The 18675-nt window shown below is 39.9% G+C and overlaps 1 protein-coding gene across 4 annotated transcripts in view; it reads left to right on the top strand.

Moving 5' to 3' along the window:
* Positions 1–18675, top strand: part of mindy2 (MINDY lysine 48 deubiquitinase 2) — a 60402-nt gene that overhangs the window by 15674 nt on the left and 26053 nt on the right. For 2 of the 4 annotated variants that reach the window (XR_006309489.1, XR_006309490.1), the window contains exons 6-7: positions 5066–5208; positions 10709–10749. Coding sequence is in view for 2 of the 4 variants with exons in the window: in XM_043677448.1 (XP_043533383.1) it covers positions 5066–5208 (143 nt within the window). In the remaining 2 variants the exon portion in view is untranslated. The remainder of the gene's footprint in view (positions 1–5065; positions 5209–10708; positions 10750–18675) is intronic. The other 2 variants (XM_043677448.1, XM_043677446.1) reach the window with 1 other exon arrangement.

The following is an 18675-nucleotide window of genomic DNA, read 5'->3' as shown; positions in this document are numbered from 1 at the left end:
ATTTCTACCAATGGTGAGAATTGAACCAGTGCCCCAGAGCATAAGCTGAGGTTATAAATTATTTGTCTCGAGACATTGCCATTTGGCCACCATCTCCCTTTAGCTTCTGGTACCACAGGAATCATTATTATGCAATTTTATTCATGGTCTTGAGTTCAAAATGTTCTAAATGCCATTGTTGACTTTTTGTTAGGGTGACTTAAAATATAGTATTGTTATGATCCCCAAATCTGTAAGACTGACAGTAACTACTCGTTGGCTTCGTGCTGGTGACTCATTCTGAAAGAATAGCAAATAGGTTGTACAGGATGTATTTTTAAGAACTCCCTCTCTGCCTCATTTGTAACTGAGAGTATGAATGAGAAGCTGGTTGTCAACACCATTAATTATGTTGAAGTTTATGATTCAAATTCCATACCAAGCAAGTAGTCCAGCATTTCAAAAATGATGAGGAAATGCATAATCATAAACCACTGGGTGAGTTGTATGCACTCTCTGACTGCAGTCCTTGTATCAGGCCACTTAAGGTCTGAATAAGCAGATTCAGGGCGAAGTGACCAGTCATTTTAAATGTTTCTTTCCATTAAAAGTGGACTTTGCTTTAAGCATTGAGGTTTAATCAACCCCAGTGAAGCCAAGTGTGCAAATTGGCAGTTTTAAAAAATGTACATTTACAAGGCGTTCCTTTTGTGTTGCCGATTCATGGGCTAACTGATTTAAAGCAGTATTATCTAATGTTGTTCATGTGATTTCTTTCAAGTTGATGATATGATTTGGGTCATATGGACTAAGTGCGGAGGTTAACTGCTTTCCAACTGGAATGGAGCATTTCTGTTGCAGGCAGTGTATTTTGTATTTGTTATGCAATTGTGTACTTTTAGAAATGGAAGTGCTCAAGCTCTGAGAAGGGTTGTACATAACAGAATATAAATTTCACGAGTCTTAGGCAGGAAAAGCAGAATGTTTTGGGATGTGATTCGGCAGATTAATTTGTTAACTTATTAATTTCTTCCCCTAAATTTGGGATTTTGCTGTTGGTTATCTGAAATAAAAGTTACTTCATGCATTTTCAGGGGTCAATGTGATTTTGAGCTGCTTTGAAGTTATGCTTAATACTTTGGTAAAGAGCACCATACCAATAACAGAAATTTGATTTGTTTTTTGTCTGTTTTATGCTTCTGCTTGAGGCTTCCTTGATTGTAAGCATTTGTTGTGTTGGAGTGTAGAAACAAGTTTTTTTGTTATAAATTAAATGACTTGTGCTTGCCACAGACTGTTGCAGAAAAATGTGTTAACTTGTTACTCAATTGTGTAGCATAAATTTTGAGCTTTTAATGTGTTTGGTATGGGAAGATGATGGAGCCAGTATTTTATGTTAATGTCTGTGTAGGAATTTTTACTTCATCTACATGTATTTTGACAAGGCCCACTCAGTTATTTTAAGCTAAACCTTTTTCCTTGTTTTGGAACCTTCTGAGCTAAAAGAGTACTTTTTGACGAGAAGAATCCATTATATTGTTGTGGTTCTGTTCGCCGAGCTGGGAATTTGTGTTGCAGCTGTTTCGTCCCCTGTCTAGGTGACATCCTCAGTGCTTGGGAGCCTCCTGTGAAGCGCTTCTGTGATGTTTCCTCCGGAGCTGGTCGTGTCGTTTCGTGGCTAGTTGGTGTTCATGGATGCGGATCGTTAGCTGTCTTCCTGTTTGTCCTATGTAGTGTTTTGTGCAGAGGGAAAAAAGGACAACCAGCTCCCATTCCTAGATGTGATGGTACAGCGAACACCGAACAGAGAATTCACCACAAAGGCATACAGGAAAACCACAGACAGACCAAGTCCTGAACTACGAAAGCAACCACCCCAACACACAAAAGAAGTTGCATCAAGACACTGTTCAAAAGGGCCACAACACACTGCAGCACACTAGAACTGCAAAAAGAGGAAGAAGAACACCTGTACAATGTATTCGCCAAAAACGGATACCCCCACAATTTCGTCAACAGATGCCTGAGGGAAAGACGACGGAATGAGGACATGCCACAACCCAAAGGACTAGCCACATTACCATACATGAAGAACATTTCCGAACTGACGACCAGACTACTGCGACCACTAGGACTCATAACAGCACACAAACCAACAGCCACTCTCAGACAACAACTTACCAGGACAACGGACCCGATACCCAGCATGAGCAAAACCAACATAGTTTACAAAATCCCGTGCAAGGACTGCACAAAACACTACATAGCACAAACAGGAAGACGGCTAATAATCCGTATCCATGAACACCAACTAGCCACGAAACGACACGACCAGCTCTTAGTAGCCACACACGCAGATGACAAGCAACATGAGTTCGAACGGGACAATACTATTATTATAGGACAAGCCAAACAGAGAACAGCCAGGGAATTCCTAGAGGAATGGCACTCATCCACAGATTCTATCAACAAACACATGGACCTGTACCCAATATACCGGCCACTGCAGCGGACAGCTGGACAATGTATTCGCCAAAAACGGATACCCCCACAATTTCGTCAACAGATGCCTGAGGGAAAGACGACGGAATGAGGACATGCCACAACCCAAAGGACTAGCCACATTACCATACATGAAGAACATTTCCGAACTGACGACCAGACTACTGCGACCACTAGGACTCATAACAGCACACAAACCAACAGCCACTCTCAGACAACAACTTACCAGGACAACGGACCCGATACCCAGCATGAGCAAAACCAACATAGTTTACAAAATCCCGTGCAAGGACTGCACAAAACACTACATAGCACAAACAGGAAGACTGCTAATGATCCGTATCCATGAACACCAACTAGCCACGAAACGACACGACCAGCTCTTAGTAGCCACACACGCGGATGACAAGCAACATGAGTTCGACCGGGACAATACTACTATTATAGGACAAGCCAAACAGAGAACAGCCAGGGAATTCCTAGAGGAATGGCACTCATCCACAGATTCTATCAACAAACACATGGACTTGTACCCAATATACCGGCCACTGCAGCGGACAGCTGGAACTGACAACGGAAGCGGCAGAGACAAACCACTATAAATACCGGAGGAAACATCACAGAAGCGCTTCACAGGATGCTCCCAAGCACTGAGGATGTCACCTAGACAGGGCATGAAACATCTGCAACACAAATTCCTAACTCAGCGAACAGAACCACAACAACGAGCACCCGAGCTACAAATCTTCTCACAAACTTTGAATCCATTATATAGATGATTCATTCAAAATTGTGCTAATTCTTGTGATACTGAGCATTGAGGGTTCAGCGTGCTGTATTTCCCAGTCTCTGCACTGAATTGGCTAGGAGGTCAGAAGCTGAATTGGCTAATTTTTTGAAATTTAATTTTGCATACAGTTGCAGAGTTGTGACAACATTTTTTATTGCTGAAGAAGCTTTTTGGTTTTGCCAATAATTATTTTTGTCATCAAGGTCTATAAGTATTGTAATCTCTATGTGAATGATTTAATCTAAACATTAATGATAGTATAGTTGCATGTTTTTTAGGGTTTTAATCTTGGAAATCTCAGAGTATCAACCAAAATTTGTTGTTTGCATCTGAGCATGTTAATTAAATACATACTTTACATCAATGTTTTGGCATGCAGTATTTCTACACAAGTAATGCTTCCAAATCCTGTAAAAGCACAAAAACCCCAAATTGTTTCTTTTTTAAAGAAAAAAACTTTTCACTTGAAATCTGATATTGATTGAGTGGTGTTGAAAAGTGAATTAAGCCATAGTCCTGTCACTTTGGAAAAACTTGCATTGCTTCAGTGGAAATAATTTTGAGACTTCAAAATTTGTGTTTTGGGTTTTGAAACCCTTGTAAATAACTTACTTCAGGTTAATGTCTGGAGAGGGTTTAGTTGATTTGCCATTGTTATCCCAATCTGATATATTCTTAGTATGAGTTAGTAGAAAGTCAATTTGGACTTAAAATAATGAATAATGGTAATCCCAATTTCATATGTGCATTGCTGGATAGTTTGATCTTTGACACCCCTCACTGAAAACATTCTCAGGAAAGTGATTAGGTTACAACATAGTTCATGAACTTTGGTTTTTGTTTGGAAGAGCCACAACGACTAGCACTTTATTTGCTGTTTAATTGAAATGGGATTATTTAATGGATAAGGCCAGAGATATTTTCCTTTATTCATCAGTGTGTGACTTTATTTTCCACAAGTGGTCTCCATTATTGTAGTCGAGGAAAGCCATTCTTCACATATGAGCCTTGATTATAGATGCAGGTAGATAATTTAATTGAGAAAGCATTGCAACTGCACCAGATCCTGTTCAAACCTCAGTTTCCAGAGCAAGTCATTGAATAAAGACCAGAAGTAGATTTGTTCTCCCTCTCAAAACATGAGGCCAATTTTGAATCTAGTACTGATTTGATATCAACAAACTGAGAATTGAACCCTGGATTTTGTGCTTTGTATGGGCTTCAGCAGATGAACCACTGAGGAACATGTGATTTTTTTTTTAAAATCAATCTGTTTCTTCTGTTGTTTGAAGAGAAGAAGTTAGAGAAATAAGAATTTGGTAGTTTGGATAGGTGTAAGAATTTTTCAAAGATGGAAATGTGTTGCTGGAAAAGCGCAGCAGGTCAGGCAGCATCTAGGGAACAGGAGAATCGACGTTTCGGGCATTAGCCCTTCTTCAATGCCCGAAACGTCGATTCTCCTGTTCCCTAGATGCTGCCTTACCTGCTGCGCTTTTCCAGCAACACATTTCCATCTCTGATCTCCAGCATCTGCAGACCTCACTTTCTCCTTAAGAATTTTTCAACCATTGTAAAGCTTTCAATAATCCAGTAGGAATTAAAATGTTTAATAAAAGGTGTGGATAGAGCAAAAATTGGGGATAAATCTGTTCATTGACTTGGAAAAAAAAGACAAGGAGAAGTGCGGACATTTGGTCTCACTGACGCGTCAATTTCTTGCTTGTATCGTCTTTGAGTTCACAATAATGGTTTTTATTCAGCCGGAATAATCTGAATTTTTTACTATGTCCTTAGGGTTTGTTGCAGAACAATTTTTAAACAGCAGTGCAACCCAACTGACATTCCATGGGTTATGTGAACTGATTTCTACCGTTGAAGAAGGAGAGATGTGTGTGTTCTTCAGAAATAACCATTTTAGTACAATGACAAAACACAAGGTATTTCTTCAGATTTTAAAGACTTATTTTAAGACTGTGTGCACTGTATTCCTAAATGTTGCATATTGAAAACTTGTACCCATGTAGCTTGCCTTACAATTACAGTAAGCTCAGGATAAAGTGAACTACTTGTTAACACCAGTTGGAAAATATGTTATTTATGAAACAAAATAAAGGATGTCCTATTTCCTTGGCCAAAGTGCTAAATTCCTCAGTGAATTCAATTATATTTTGTTCAAATGGTCTTTGAAATTGAACCAGAACTTAATAAGACCATATTGAACAAAGTAAAATTTAATTAAGTATGCATTGTTGTTCATGTTAGTGAGCTAGCCTCCACTATCACTGTAAAATTACTCAAAAATCTTTGCAGATGGGTCATATTCTCAATTTATGACTAAGTTGATGTGTAGCCCACCACTCAGAACAATATGACATGCCATGATCAACAAAGGACAGCCATGATCGAATGGCCAGATTTCTGCTCCTCTGTCTTATGGTCTGAAGGGTAAAAAAGCACCATGAGCGCGTTAACTTCAATCTCCAGTCTAAAACAGATTATTTTTCGTTTTGATAGTAATGCGTAAACATGTAACTGTCAGGAGCAACAAATTCCTGACAAGGCATCATGCTTGTTCTTGGAATTCTGACATACTTATTGGCACTGATTCTGTAGGGTTCACAGAAAGGATATGATTTAAGGTCGAGCAATCTTTATTTTATCTCAGAACATCCACCAGATACAGATAATGGAGCAGGTAGCCAGCCAATCCTGCTCCCAGGTTTTGACTTATACAAGTGAAATCAGCATTTGGAAGCGCCCCGGAATTAGTTTTGGAGAATCGAAGCAAAATACTGGGGCTGCTGAAAGTCTGAAACTAAAAAAGGAAATGCTGGAGAAACGTGACAGAGATGGCAGCATCTATGGGGCGACAGTTAACTTTTGAGTCTACTGTGACTATGAAATCTGAAAAAGAATCACAGTGGAGTCAAAATGTTAACTGTGTTTCTGTCTGTACAGATGGTTGTCAGAGCTTCCAATTCTTCAGAATTTTCTTTTTATTACAGTTTCGGTGAGATTATTAATTCGACTGAGTGAAGCTGTCAACCTCACCTCCTTCTTCCCAACTTTAGGCATTCAGTTATTGTTTAAAATTGTTCCATTTAATACTGTTACCTTTCAGGCTGGTAAGTCAATAACACCTGTAATCTCGGTGAGTTTTGAGTGATTGGTTTCAGCTTCATTTACCACATGATGTGCAGCATTTTGGAACAGCCTTTCTTGCTCTGTAACTCTGCAACTTGAGCCTGTTCAATGTCCAGCCTTCCACTGTGTGGTCTTTCCTTGTGCTTGACCCTTTGACTTGCAGTCCTGCTGCCAAGGGTACAAAGGAACCTTTAAACACCAGGCTCCAAATCACTTGCTATCACCACCACTTGTACTGGGCCACAGCCATAGCTGCTGTCTGATGGCATCTTTTTGATAGGCAGCAGAAGAAATTGTCCTTGGCTGGCTACAGGACCTGTTGAAAATGATCATGTTGCTCATCTGACAGGTTGCAGAACCCTAGGCTGCCTTCCTTCCTCCTGGCAAATGGATGAGTACTGCTACTTGCTTGGCAATGTATATTGCCAATAGAATGAAATTAGTTCAGTTTATCCCAGCTGTTAGTATCCAAAGGAAGTTTACATTTAACTAAAATAGATGGGTAAGGGGCAGTAGGTTAACAGCATTCACATTTAAACAGATTTACAGAAGTAGGAGTAGCACTTAAATGAACACAAAACTGATCGACCTTGACTCCATCTTTCCATACTATCCCTAATTCTCTTAGAATCCAAAAACTTCTGAACTCTCTTGAATATACTGAATGACTGTGTATTTAGAAATTCTAAGATTGGGAATCTTTTGGGAAGAATTCTTATCTTCGTTCTAATATTCCAAGGTTGTGATTCCCCATTTGAGACTCCTCAGCTTCTATCTGTTGAGACCAACTTTGTTCTTCTAAAGGCTAAGGACCAAATCGCTATTCCGAGACAATCCCCACAACCCAGGGATTAGTCTGGTGAACCTTAATTCCAGAGTAGTACAACAATCCTGTTTGAACTTGTGATTTGTGTGTATGGACATAAAAATCCCTTTAGATAGCAAGACTTGTCTGTCTTTCAACATTGTCAAAATAAAATCTATTTTTTGAAAATTTCCTTCAAAAGTGAATTGTTTCACATTTCCCGGTATTGTATTCTGTCTCCCACTCCTTTGTGTACTTGCGTAATGTACCTCTGACCCTTTGCAACCTTTATGGGTTCTCCTTAAAGTTTACTTTTTCGCCTGATTTTATGTTGTAAACAAAGTTGGCTAGATTGCGCTGAGTCCACTCATCCAAGTCAATGGATCAAATTTTGCAGCTATGTTAATGGCAAATCTCAGTGTTAGCCATTATTACCCTGGAAAACTGATGACATAGAGTCAGTTACATAGCGTGGAAATAGATCCTTCGGTCCAACATGTCTAAGCTGATCGGATGACCTGAACTGATCTCGTTCCATTTGCCAGCATTTATCAATATCCCCCTAAACCCTCCTTCATGCACCTATCCAGATGCCTTTTAAATGATTGTAATTAACCAACCTCTACCAATTCCTCTGGCAGCTCATGCCATACATGCATCATTCTCTGCCTGAAAAAGTTGCCCCTCCGTTCCCTTTTAAATGTTTCTCCTCTCACCAAGCATATGCTGTCTAGTTTTGGATTTGCCTACCCTGGGAAAAAGATACTGGCTATTCACCCTATCCCATGCCTCTCATGATTTTATAAACCTCTAAGGTCATCCCTCAGCTTTCCATGCTCCAGGAACAAAAGCCCCAGCCTTTCCCTATAGTTCAAGTCCTGTAATCCCGGCCATGTCCTGGGAAATTTTTCTCAACCCTTTTCAAGTTTCCCAATATTTTTCCAACAGCAGGGAGATCAGAAGTGAATGCAGTATTCCAAAAGTGGCCGAATCAATGTCCTATACAGCTACAACGTGACAACCCAAATCTTATTTTCTGTGTTGTGACCAATGAAGGCAAGTTTGCTGAATGCTTTCTTCACCACACTGTCTACCTATGACTCAGTTTTGAAGGAACTGTGCACCTGCACACCTAGGTCTTTGTTTGGCAACACTCCCCAGGGCCCTACCATTAACTGTATAAATCCTGCAACACCTCAGTTCTCTAAATTAAACACCATGTTCCACTCCTCAGCCCATTGGCCCATCTGATGGAGGTCCCATTGTTCTCTGAGAGAACCTCCTTCACTGTCTACTACACCACCAATTTTAGTGTGTCATCTGCAAATCTACTCACCATTCCTTCTATATTCATGTCCAAGTCATTTATATAAATGACACAAAGCAGTGAATCCAGCACAGATTCTTGCGGCAATCCACTGGCCACAGGTCGCATGTCTGGAAAAACAACCCTCGAGCACCACCCTCTATCTCTGCCCTTCAACCAACTTCGTATCCAGTTGGCTCGCTCTCCCTGTATTCCATGTGACCTAACCTTGTTCACCAGTCGATCATGCAGAACCTTGTCTTAAGCTTTGCTGAAGTCCACATAGACAAAGTCGACCACTCTGCTTTCTTCAATCTTGTTTGGCACTGCAAAAATCTCCCAAGTTAGTGAGACATGATTTCCCACACGTCAAGTCATGTTGACTGTCTGTACTCAGTCCTTGCCTTTCCAAATGCAAGTAAATTCTGTCCTTCAGAATTCCCTCCAACAACTTAGCCACCACTGACATCAAGCTCACCAGTCTCTAGTTCCCTGGCTTTTTATTACCACCTTTCTTAAATAATGGCACCACATTAACCAACCTCCAATTTTCCAGCAGCTCACCTGTGGCTATTAATGATACAAGTGTCTCAGCAAGAGGCCCAGTAATCTCTTCCCCAGCTTCCCACAGCGTTCTGAAATACATCTGGTTAGGTCCTGAGGGTTTATCCATCTTCATGCTTTTTAAGACATTCAGCACCACCTCTTCTGTAATATGGACATTTTTCAAGATATCACTATTTCCCCAAGTTCTCTGGCTTCCACATCCTTCTCCACAATATATGCTAATGTGAAGTATTTGTTTAGTTTCTCACCCATCTCCTGTTGTTCCACGTAGATGGCATTGTTGATCTTGAAGAGGCCCTATTCTCTCCTTAGTTATCCTTTGTCCTTAATGTATTTATAAAATCCCTTTGGATTCTCCTTTAACCCTATTTGCCAAAGTTATCTCATGTCTTCTTTTTGCCCTCCTTACTTCCCACTTAAATATACTCCTACTGCCTTTATCCTTTTCTAAGCATTCACTCGATCTATCCTGTCTATACTTGATATGTTTCCATCTTTTTCTTTACCCAAACCTCAATTTCTTGAGCCATCCAGCATTCCCTGCATTTACCACCCTTGCTCTTTGCACTAACAGGAACATACTGCCTCTGAACTGTTGTTATCTCATATTTGAAGGCCTCCCATTTTGCAAATATCCCTTTACCTATGAATATGCTCTCCCAAATGACTTTTGTAAGTTCTTGCCTATTAGCTTTACTCAAATTTAGAAATTTAACTTTTAGATCAGATCTATCCTTTTCCATACTTATTCTAAATCTAATAGAATTATGGTCACTGGTCCGAAAGTGCTTCCCCACTGACACTTTGGTCACCTGCCCTGCCTTATTTCCTAAGAGTAGGTCAAGTCTTGCACCTTCTCTAGTAGGTACTTCCACATACTGAATCAGAGAGTTTTCTTTTATACTCTTAACAAATTCCTCTCCATCCAAGTTCTTAACACTATGACAGTTGCAGTCTGTGTTTGGAAAGTTAAAATCCCCTACCATAACCACCCTATTATTCTTACAGATAACTGAGATCTCCTTACAAATTTGTTTTTCAATTTCTGGCTGATTATTGGGGGGCCTAAAGTACAATCCCAATAAGGTGATCATCTCTTTATTTCTCAGTTCCACCCATATAATTTCATTGGACCAGGAATATCCTCCCTAAATACAGGCATAATGTTATCATTAACCAAAAACACTTACTCCCTTCCTCTCTTCTTCCCGCCCCCCGCTATCTGTCCGTTCCATAGCATCTATACCCAGAACAATAAGCTGCCAGTCCTGCCCTTTGCTGAGCCATGTTTCTGTAATACTTTGATATCCCATGCCCTGAGTTCATCTGCTTTACCTGCGTTGAAATAAATGAGGTTAAATTTATCAATCTTGTCTTCTGCCCTACTCTTGCCTACCTTGACTATTTACATTGCTTCTTTTCTCTACTGTACCAGCCTCAGACATATCTCTTCCCATAGGACCTCTTGGCTCCCCAGCCCCTGTTTGCATCTGATTTTCCGCTCCTCCATAACAGACTGTTACTGTTAGAAAATGTTTTGATAGAGTGGTGAGATTGCTTCATATCAAAATATGGTATTGCATGCATGAACTTTGTTCTGTTGTAACATTTCCAGCACTGGGTCAGAACATGGTGTGTTCAAGACCCATTGAAAATGTAAGTAGAAAATTCCACTTGACTCCTTGGTGTGGTCTTGAAAGGGTGTTGCATTACTGAATATGCATTTAGCAATATGGCATTATAGCTGTTTATATCCAGGTGAACTTAAAAGATCCCATGATACTATTTAAAGATAATTCAGTTGCTTGACATTGTCTCCTCAATTAAACTATCATGGGCAGGTGCTCTGAATTTAATTTAATTTCCAATTTGTGCAACCTGTGTTTTAACCACTTGAACAAACCTGCACTTAGCGATAGTTTCATCCAAATGCAAATATGATGTTTCAGTCCTTTGATCAGTACTCAGTTTAGTAGATCGAACAGTTTTAGGAATTTCACTGATGATATTTGCATGTGTTCTTTTGTTCTTAGCTATTTCTTGATCAGATTCCACAAGGTATTTTTTATCAGTGCTTGACAAATAGTTTGCATACAAAGAATCCTTTTCCACTTCAAATCATAAACCTATTCAACACAGGGTGTTGCCTCGTTTGGGGAAATCCAGAGCTTAAGTCTGCTGTCTTAGCCCTTCCTCTTTGTCCATGTATCTTTCTGTGCTTCAAAAGATGATCAATTCTTGCCTTAAAAATGCAATGTTCTGTCACAAATGCTCAAGATGATGAAAAGAGGCCTCTTATTTCAGCAACTTTGTACTTGAAAAGTATTCTCTGAATCTCTCTCACTTGTTGATAATTTGAAATTGCTATAGTCTCAAAAGTGATTTCCCAACCAGAATCAATTGTGCTTTCTTTCATTCTATCAAAATCTTTCAGAACTATAAAAACAATGAAACATTAATTTAACTTTCTTTTCTTCATTGTGAATAGCTGAAATCTTTTGAGTTTCTCCTCATAATGCAGGTTGAACAGCATCCATGGAGAGTAAGACAGATTAACCTTTGCATCCTGCTTCAAAGCTGAGAGGTGAAGAAGCATCTTACTGAAACTAGAAAGACAGAAGAGAAGAAAGCTAAGATATGCACAAATACAGGGGAAAATTCCCTGTAGTTTTGCATTAACATTTAATCTTAGATTGTAGTATTTGCATTTGCTTCTGTTTTTAAATCCATTTTTGCCCTCACCTTTTTGAATTCTGTTAAAATGCTTCTTTCTCCCTTCTTCAGTTTGGAAGGAGATGTTGTTCAAAGCATTAATCTACATTTTTCTTTCTGACATAGACACTAATCAACCTTGCTTTTGCTTTGTTTGCATATTTTTTCCTTGTTTTTACAAATCAGTAGAAGCTAACAATAAACTTGAAATTAACCAGAATGCAGTACATCATAGGAAAGCCAAAATACAGCTCTTCTCATTTTATATTCTGTAAAATGTTTTGACTAGTTACTTTTACAGTTGGCTATGTACCTGAGCATTCAAAATTTTGAATTTGTTGAGACAATCAAATGATATTAATCTTGTCCAGACATGAAATGATAATGGCAGGATTCTTTTTCTTTTGGTTTATGTCGAATAAATTGAGAAATAATGTTCATGTCCTTGTTTTTAATTTCTTTAATTGGCTGCTATTTTATCAGTCTGATAATCATAAATAACATTCACTTCCATAATTTAATTGCTGCTGCTTATTTTGCTTAGACTGTGTCATAGAGCAATGCAATGCACATTATAAAAGCAAATTTTAGTTGCCATTTTCTGCAGATTTGGCTCAAGTACAAAATTACCTCTATTGACTTGTATTAGCATTAAATAAACACAGCCTGTTCTACTTCTATTTTGTGGAAAGACACTCGGCAGAGCTGAGAGCAATAAATTACTCTCATCACTAACTTGAATATTAAGAAAGATGTGAGGGTATTGTCATCTGCATCATTGAGCAGGAGTTTCTCATTTAGCTGAAAATTCCAGGAAACAGATGGGCTTCATTCACTGGGGCTTGGAGGCCCAGCTGTGACCTATATTACAAGCTTCACCTGCATGGTAATCGGCGAAGAAGGCGAAAAATTGTGCATTTAATTTTGGATTTATTTTATGCTTTGTTTTCCAGTCGAAATTTCATATAGAAACATTGATGAAAGAAACAGCTTTTCAATCCAGAAGTTATTTTACAGAGTACCTAGAACATTACAGTGCAGTACAGACCTTTCGGCCCTCAATGTTGCACCGACCTGTGGAACCAGTCTGAAGCCTGTCTATCCTACACTATTCCATTTTCATCCGTATGTCTATCCAATGACCATTTCATGCCCTAAAAGTTGGCGAGTCTGTTAGTGTTGTAGACAGTCTGTTCCATGCCACTACTACTCAGAGTAAAGAAACTACCTCTGACATCTGTCTTATATCTATCACCCCTCAAATTAAAGCTCTGTCCTCTCATGCTAGCCATCACCATCTGAGGAAGAAGGCTCTCACTGTCAACTGTATCTCACCCTCTGATTATCAGGTTAGATTTTTTACAGTATGGAAACAGGCCATTTGGCCCAACAAGTCCCAATCCTCGAAACAGTAACCCACCCAGACCCATTAGCAATTTAACATGACCAATTCAACAGGCCTGCACATCTTTGAATTTGGGAGGAAACCAGAGCACCCGGACGAAACGCACACAGACACAGGGAGAATGTGTAAACTCCACACAGACAGTTGCCCGAGGTGGAAATTGAACCTGGGTTCCTGGCACTGAGAGGCAGCAGTGCTAACCACTGGGCCACCGTGCCGCCCAAGTTGGGAGACATCCTGTGTGTCTCATTTAAGTCACCTCAAAATTCTGTCTGACAAAAACAGCCTCAAGTCCCTCAGCCTTTCCTGATAAGACCTTCTCTCCATACCAGACAACGTTCTAGTAAATCTCCTCTGAACCCTTTCCAAAACTTCCACATCTTTCCTATAATGTGGTTCCGGAACTGTACACAATACTCCAAGTGTGGCTGTACCAGAGTTTTGTACAGCTGCGGCATGACTTCGTGACTCTGAAACGCAATCCCTCCATCAATAAAAACTAACACACTCTCCCTTCTTAACAACCCTATCTACCTGGCTGGCAACATTCAGGGATCTATGTACAGAGACATCAAGACCTCTCTGCTCATCTACACTCGCAAGAATCTTACCATTAGCCCAGTACTCTGCATTCCTGTTACTCCTTCCAAAGTGAATCACCTCACTTTTCCACATTAAACTCCATTTGCCACCTCTCAGCCCAGCTCTGCAACTTAACTATGTCCCTCTGTAACCAATATCCTTCAGCACTATCCACAACTCCATAGACCTCTCTGTTATCTACAAATTTACTAACCCATCCTTCTATGCCCTCATCCAGGTCATTTATAAAAATGGCAAACAACAGTGACCCCAAAACAATTCCTTGCAGTAAACCACTAGTGACAGAACTACAGGATGAGCATTTCCCATCAACCACCACCCTGTGTCTTTTTTCAGCTCGCCAACTGCTGATCCAGACTTCCAAATCACCCTCAGTCCCATGCCTTCATATTTTGTGCAATAGCCTCCCGTGGGGAACCTTATCAAACGCTTTACTGAAATCCATATACACCACATCAATGGTTTTACCCTCATCCAGCTGTTTGGTCACCATCCCAAAGAACCCAATAAGGTTTGTGAGGCATGAACTACCCTTCACAAAACCGTGTTGACTACCCCGAATATGCTTATTCCTTTCGAGATGATTATAAATCCTATCTCTTATAACCTTTTCCACCATGTTACCCACAATTGAAGTAAGGCTCACTGGTCTATAATTACCAGGGTTGTCTCTACTCCCCTTTTTGAACAAGGGGACACCTTTTGCTATTCCCCAGTTTTCTGGCACTACTCCAGTCAACAATGATCACATAAAGATCAAAGCCAAAGGCTCTGCAATCTTCTTCCTGGCTTCCCAGTGGATCCAAGGGTAAATCCCATCTGACCCGGGGGACTTAGCTATTTTCACAGTTCCCAGAACTGCTAACACCACCTTGCTAACGTACATCCCATCTGGTCTAGTAGCCTGTATCTCAGTATTCTCCTCAACAACATTGTCTTTTTCCAGTGTGAATATTGATGAACAATATTCATTTCGTGCTTCCCCTATCTCGTCAGGCTTCACGCTCAACTTCCCCCTACTATCCTTGATTGGCCCAAATCCTACCTTAGTCATTCTTTTATTCATGATACACCTATAGAAAGCTTGAGGATTTTCCTTGATTCTACCTGCCAATGACTTCTTGTGTCCCCTCCTGGTTCTTAACGCTCTCTTCAGGTCTTTCCTAACTAACTTGTAACTCTTAAGCACCCTAACTGAGCCTTCACTCTCATCCTAACGTTAAGCTTCTTTCTTCCTCTTGACCAGAGATTCAGCTTCTTTTGTAAACGACTGCTCCTTTGCTCGACCACTTTCTCCCTGTCTGACAGTTACTTTCTTATCAAGGACGCATAGTACAATTCTTTGTTGTTAGCACTTATTCCTGGCTTTCCAGGAGCAGTGTGGTTTTACCAGCACTTAAAATGAGAACTAAAGTGTATTTTGCTTTCAGGCAAGTTTGTCTTTAATTTCTGTGGTATATTCTTAATGCTTTGTTTATGAAATTGGCCTGAGTATCAATGGAATAGCTTATTGAGGAGGATTTTGTGAAAGCAACCTTTGAGGGATTGATGTGTAATCAAGCTTTGGCTGTTGATTACCTTGAGTATTGCTGTATTACACACATATAAACATCCAAAATAAATCGTGTAGTTTTTTGTTTGTTTAATATTTTTGGAAAAGTACTAACTGAAAGATTGAGAGTCAAAGAATCAGCATGGCAACAGACTCTTGGGTCAAACTCGTCTGTGCCAACTAGGTATCCTAAACTGAATCAGTCCCATTTGCCTGCGTTTGGTCCATATCCCCCTATTCATGTACCTGTCCAACGTATTTTAATGTTGTAATGGTACCTACCTCTACCACTTCCTTTGGTAGCTCATTCCATACATGCACCACCCTCTGAGTGAAAAATGTACCCTTCAGGTCCCTTTTTAATTTTTACTCGTTCTCAATTTAAACCTATTCTCTTGAGATCTGCACTCCCCCACCCCAGGAAAAGACTTGTCAATTTACCCTATCTATGCCTCTCATGATTTTATAAACCTCTAAATTCACCCCTCAGCCTCCGATGTTCTAGGGATAATAGCCCCAGCCTATTCAGCCTCTCATTATAACTAAAACCCTTCTGTCCTGGCAAACATCTGGTTAATTTTTTAAGTACCCTTTCTAGTTTAACAACGTACTAATAGCAGGGTGACTTGAATTGTATGGTGTTCTAAAACTGGCCTCATCAATGTATTGTACAGCAGCAGCATCTCATTTCAACTCCTACATTGAATGCACTGACCAATGAAGACTAGTGTGCTAAATGTTTCCTTCACCACCCTGTCTATCTGCAATGCCACTTTGAATGAACTACGAAGCTGCACCCTCGGTCCCTCTGTCCGACAGCACTCCCCAGGGCCCTACCATTAACTGTGCAAGTCCAACCCTGGTTTGCCTTCCCAAAATGGAACACCTTGCACTTAACTAAATTAAATTCCATCTGCTATTCCTTGGCCCGTAGGCCCATCTGATCAAGATCTTAAACTCTTAGATGACCTTCTTCCAGTCCATGATGATACCACTTTTGGTGTCATCCACAAGCTTACTAACCATACCTCCTATATTCTCATAGAAATCATTGTTCGAAGTGATGAATGACAGTGGATCCAGAGCAAGTCTTTGCAGGACACTGTTAGTCACAGGCCTCCAATCTGAATAACAACCCTCCAGCATCACACTCTGTCTTCGATCATTAAGCCAATTTTGAATCCAGTTGGCTATCTCTCCCTGGATCCTGTGTGATCTATGCTTACTAACCAGTCTACCATGCGGTACCTGGTCAAAGGCCTTGCTAAAATACATGTAGACAGTGTCAACCACTCTGGCTTTATTTAGCATCTTGGTAAGTTCTTCAAAAAAAAATTCCATCAAATCTGAAAGGTACGATTTCCCACGCTCCAATCCATGCTGACTATGCTGAATTAGTCCTTGCTTTTCCAAATGCATGTAAATCCTAATTCTCAGAATCCCCTGCAGCCCCTTAGCTACAGCTAAAGTCAGACTCACTGGTCTACAGTTGCCTCGCTTTTCTTTGCAGCCTTTCTTAAGCAATTAGCTAATAGGTTCAAACTGCTAATAGTTGGGGTTCATTTTTCTGGGTATTACAGAATAATGAAAGTACTGTGAAATATAATGTCATTTGGACAAGATGTGTAGGTACAGTTTTAATTGCAGTAAATAGAATTAGTGCTGGAAAATTTCAGTCAGTGTGTGGACAGTGAAACAGTGTTAGATGTTGAAGAGTTTATTGGCAATGGGCATTCGATGCTCAGCTTCTATTCATTTAGGTTCAGTTTGGATCTTGTAAAGTCATGGCCAGGCAACTATTAAAATGTATGCTTGAGTGTGCAGACTTGAAACTTTGAAAGGTCATGTGATTGAATCCTTGGTTCTAGCAGTTCGTATATTGCAATTTGAGCATTTCAATAGGCAGGAATTTATAGATTACTGCAAGTTTACTGTGGGACCTATTATTTATTAATCAAACTATGTTCATGTGCTATGTTATGTGCTATTTGAATATATTTATGTAGAAAATACTGCTCTGAACCCAAAAGACACGAGGAATAAGTTTGTGAATTAACCAGTTATGCGATGAAAGAATCATGAGAGATTGTGTAGATTAGGCCTATGTTTCTCAAATTAGAATAAGTCATCCAGTTGAAACATAAAAAATTATTTACGTGCTTTCTTGACAAAGTAGATGCAGGCAGGATTTCTCCTTTGTCTTGAAGTTGCGATTTCTGCTAAAGGTTCTACCATTTACGAATGAGACGAAAAATTTCTTCATTCAAATTGTTGTTAATCTTTTGAATTCTATATTCCAGACGACTAGAGGTGCTCTGTTTTTGCATATATTCAAGAACTCAGATTTTGGGTATGAACCTAATCAAGTAAATGGAGATAGTTCAGGAGAGCAGTTTGAAGTAAACCATGAGTCATGATGTGTCAAGATTGAATGGTTCCATTTTTTGATCTTGTACATATTGCTAAATTACTAAACTGTAACCAGGAGCATCATAAATCTTGTAAAACTGAGTAAAATCACATGAATTAAAAATAAGTGTGCAATAGTGGTTCAGTCATTTGGATTTTAGTGTCAAACATTGAAGTGTTAAATTGTTTGAATTCTAAGTGTTGTTAACAAGTATAGTTTGCTTCTTAACTTGATGATTAAAAGCATCTTGCTTAAAAGATTACATGTGCAAAGTTTGACTCTTGAGTCGGTAATTTTGCAGTATCTTTGGAGAGAGAGATTGTAGCTAATACTGGATGCAGTCAGTTCTAGAACATGGAACAATACAGCGCAGAACAGGCCCTTCGGCCCTCGATGTTGCGCCGACCTGTGGACTTTTCTCAGTTCGTCCCCCTACACTATCCCAAAATCATCCATGACCTTATCTAAGGATTGTTTAAATCTCCCTAATGTGGCTGAGTTGACTACCTTAGCAGGTAGGGCATTCCACGCCCTTACCAATGTCTGTGTAACGAACTTGTCTCTGACATCTGTCTTAAATCTATCACCCCTCAATTTGTAGTTATGCCCTCTCGTACAAGCTGATGTCATCATCCTAGGCAAAAGTCTTTCTCTGTCTACCCTACCTAATCCTCTGATCATTTTGTATGTCTCTATCAAATCCCCTCTTAGCCGCCTTCTTTCCAATGAGAACAGACCGAAATCTCTCAGCCTTTCCTCGGAAGACCTTCCCTCCAGACCAGGCAATATCCTGGTAAATCTCCTGCACCTTTTCCAATGCTTCCACATGCTTTTTGTAATGGGGCCACCAGAACTGTACACAATATTCCAAGTGTGGCCGCACCAGCGTTTTGTATAGTT

Source organism: Chiloscyllium plagiosum, chromosome 36, assembly GCF_004010195.1.
Source record: "Chiloscyllium plagiosum isolate BGI_BamShark_2017 chromosome 36, ASM401019v2, whole genome shotgun sequence".
Classification (NCBI taxonomy): domain Eukaryota; kingdom Metazoa; phylum Chordata; class Chondrichthyes; order Orectolobiformes; family Hemiscylliidae; genus Chiloscyllium; species Chiloscyllium plagiosum.
The sequence above is the reverse complement of the archived record's forward strand: the minus strand, read 5'-3'. Positions and strand labels throughout refer to the sequence as shown.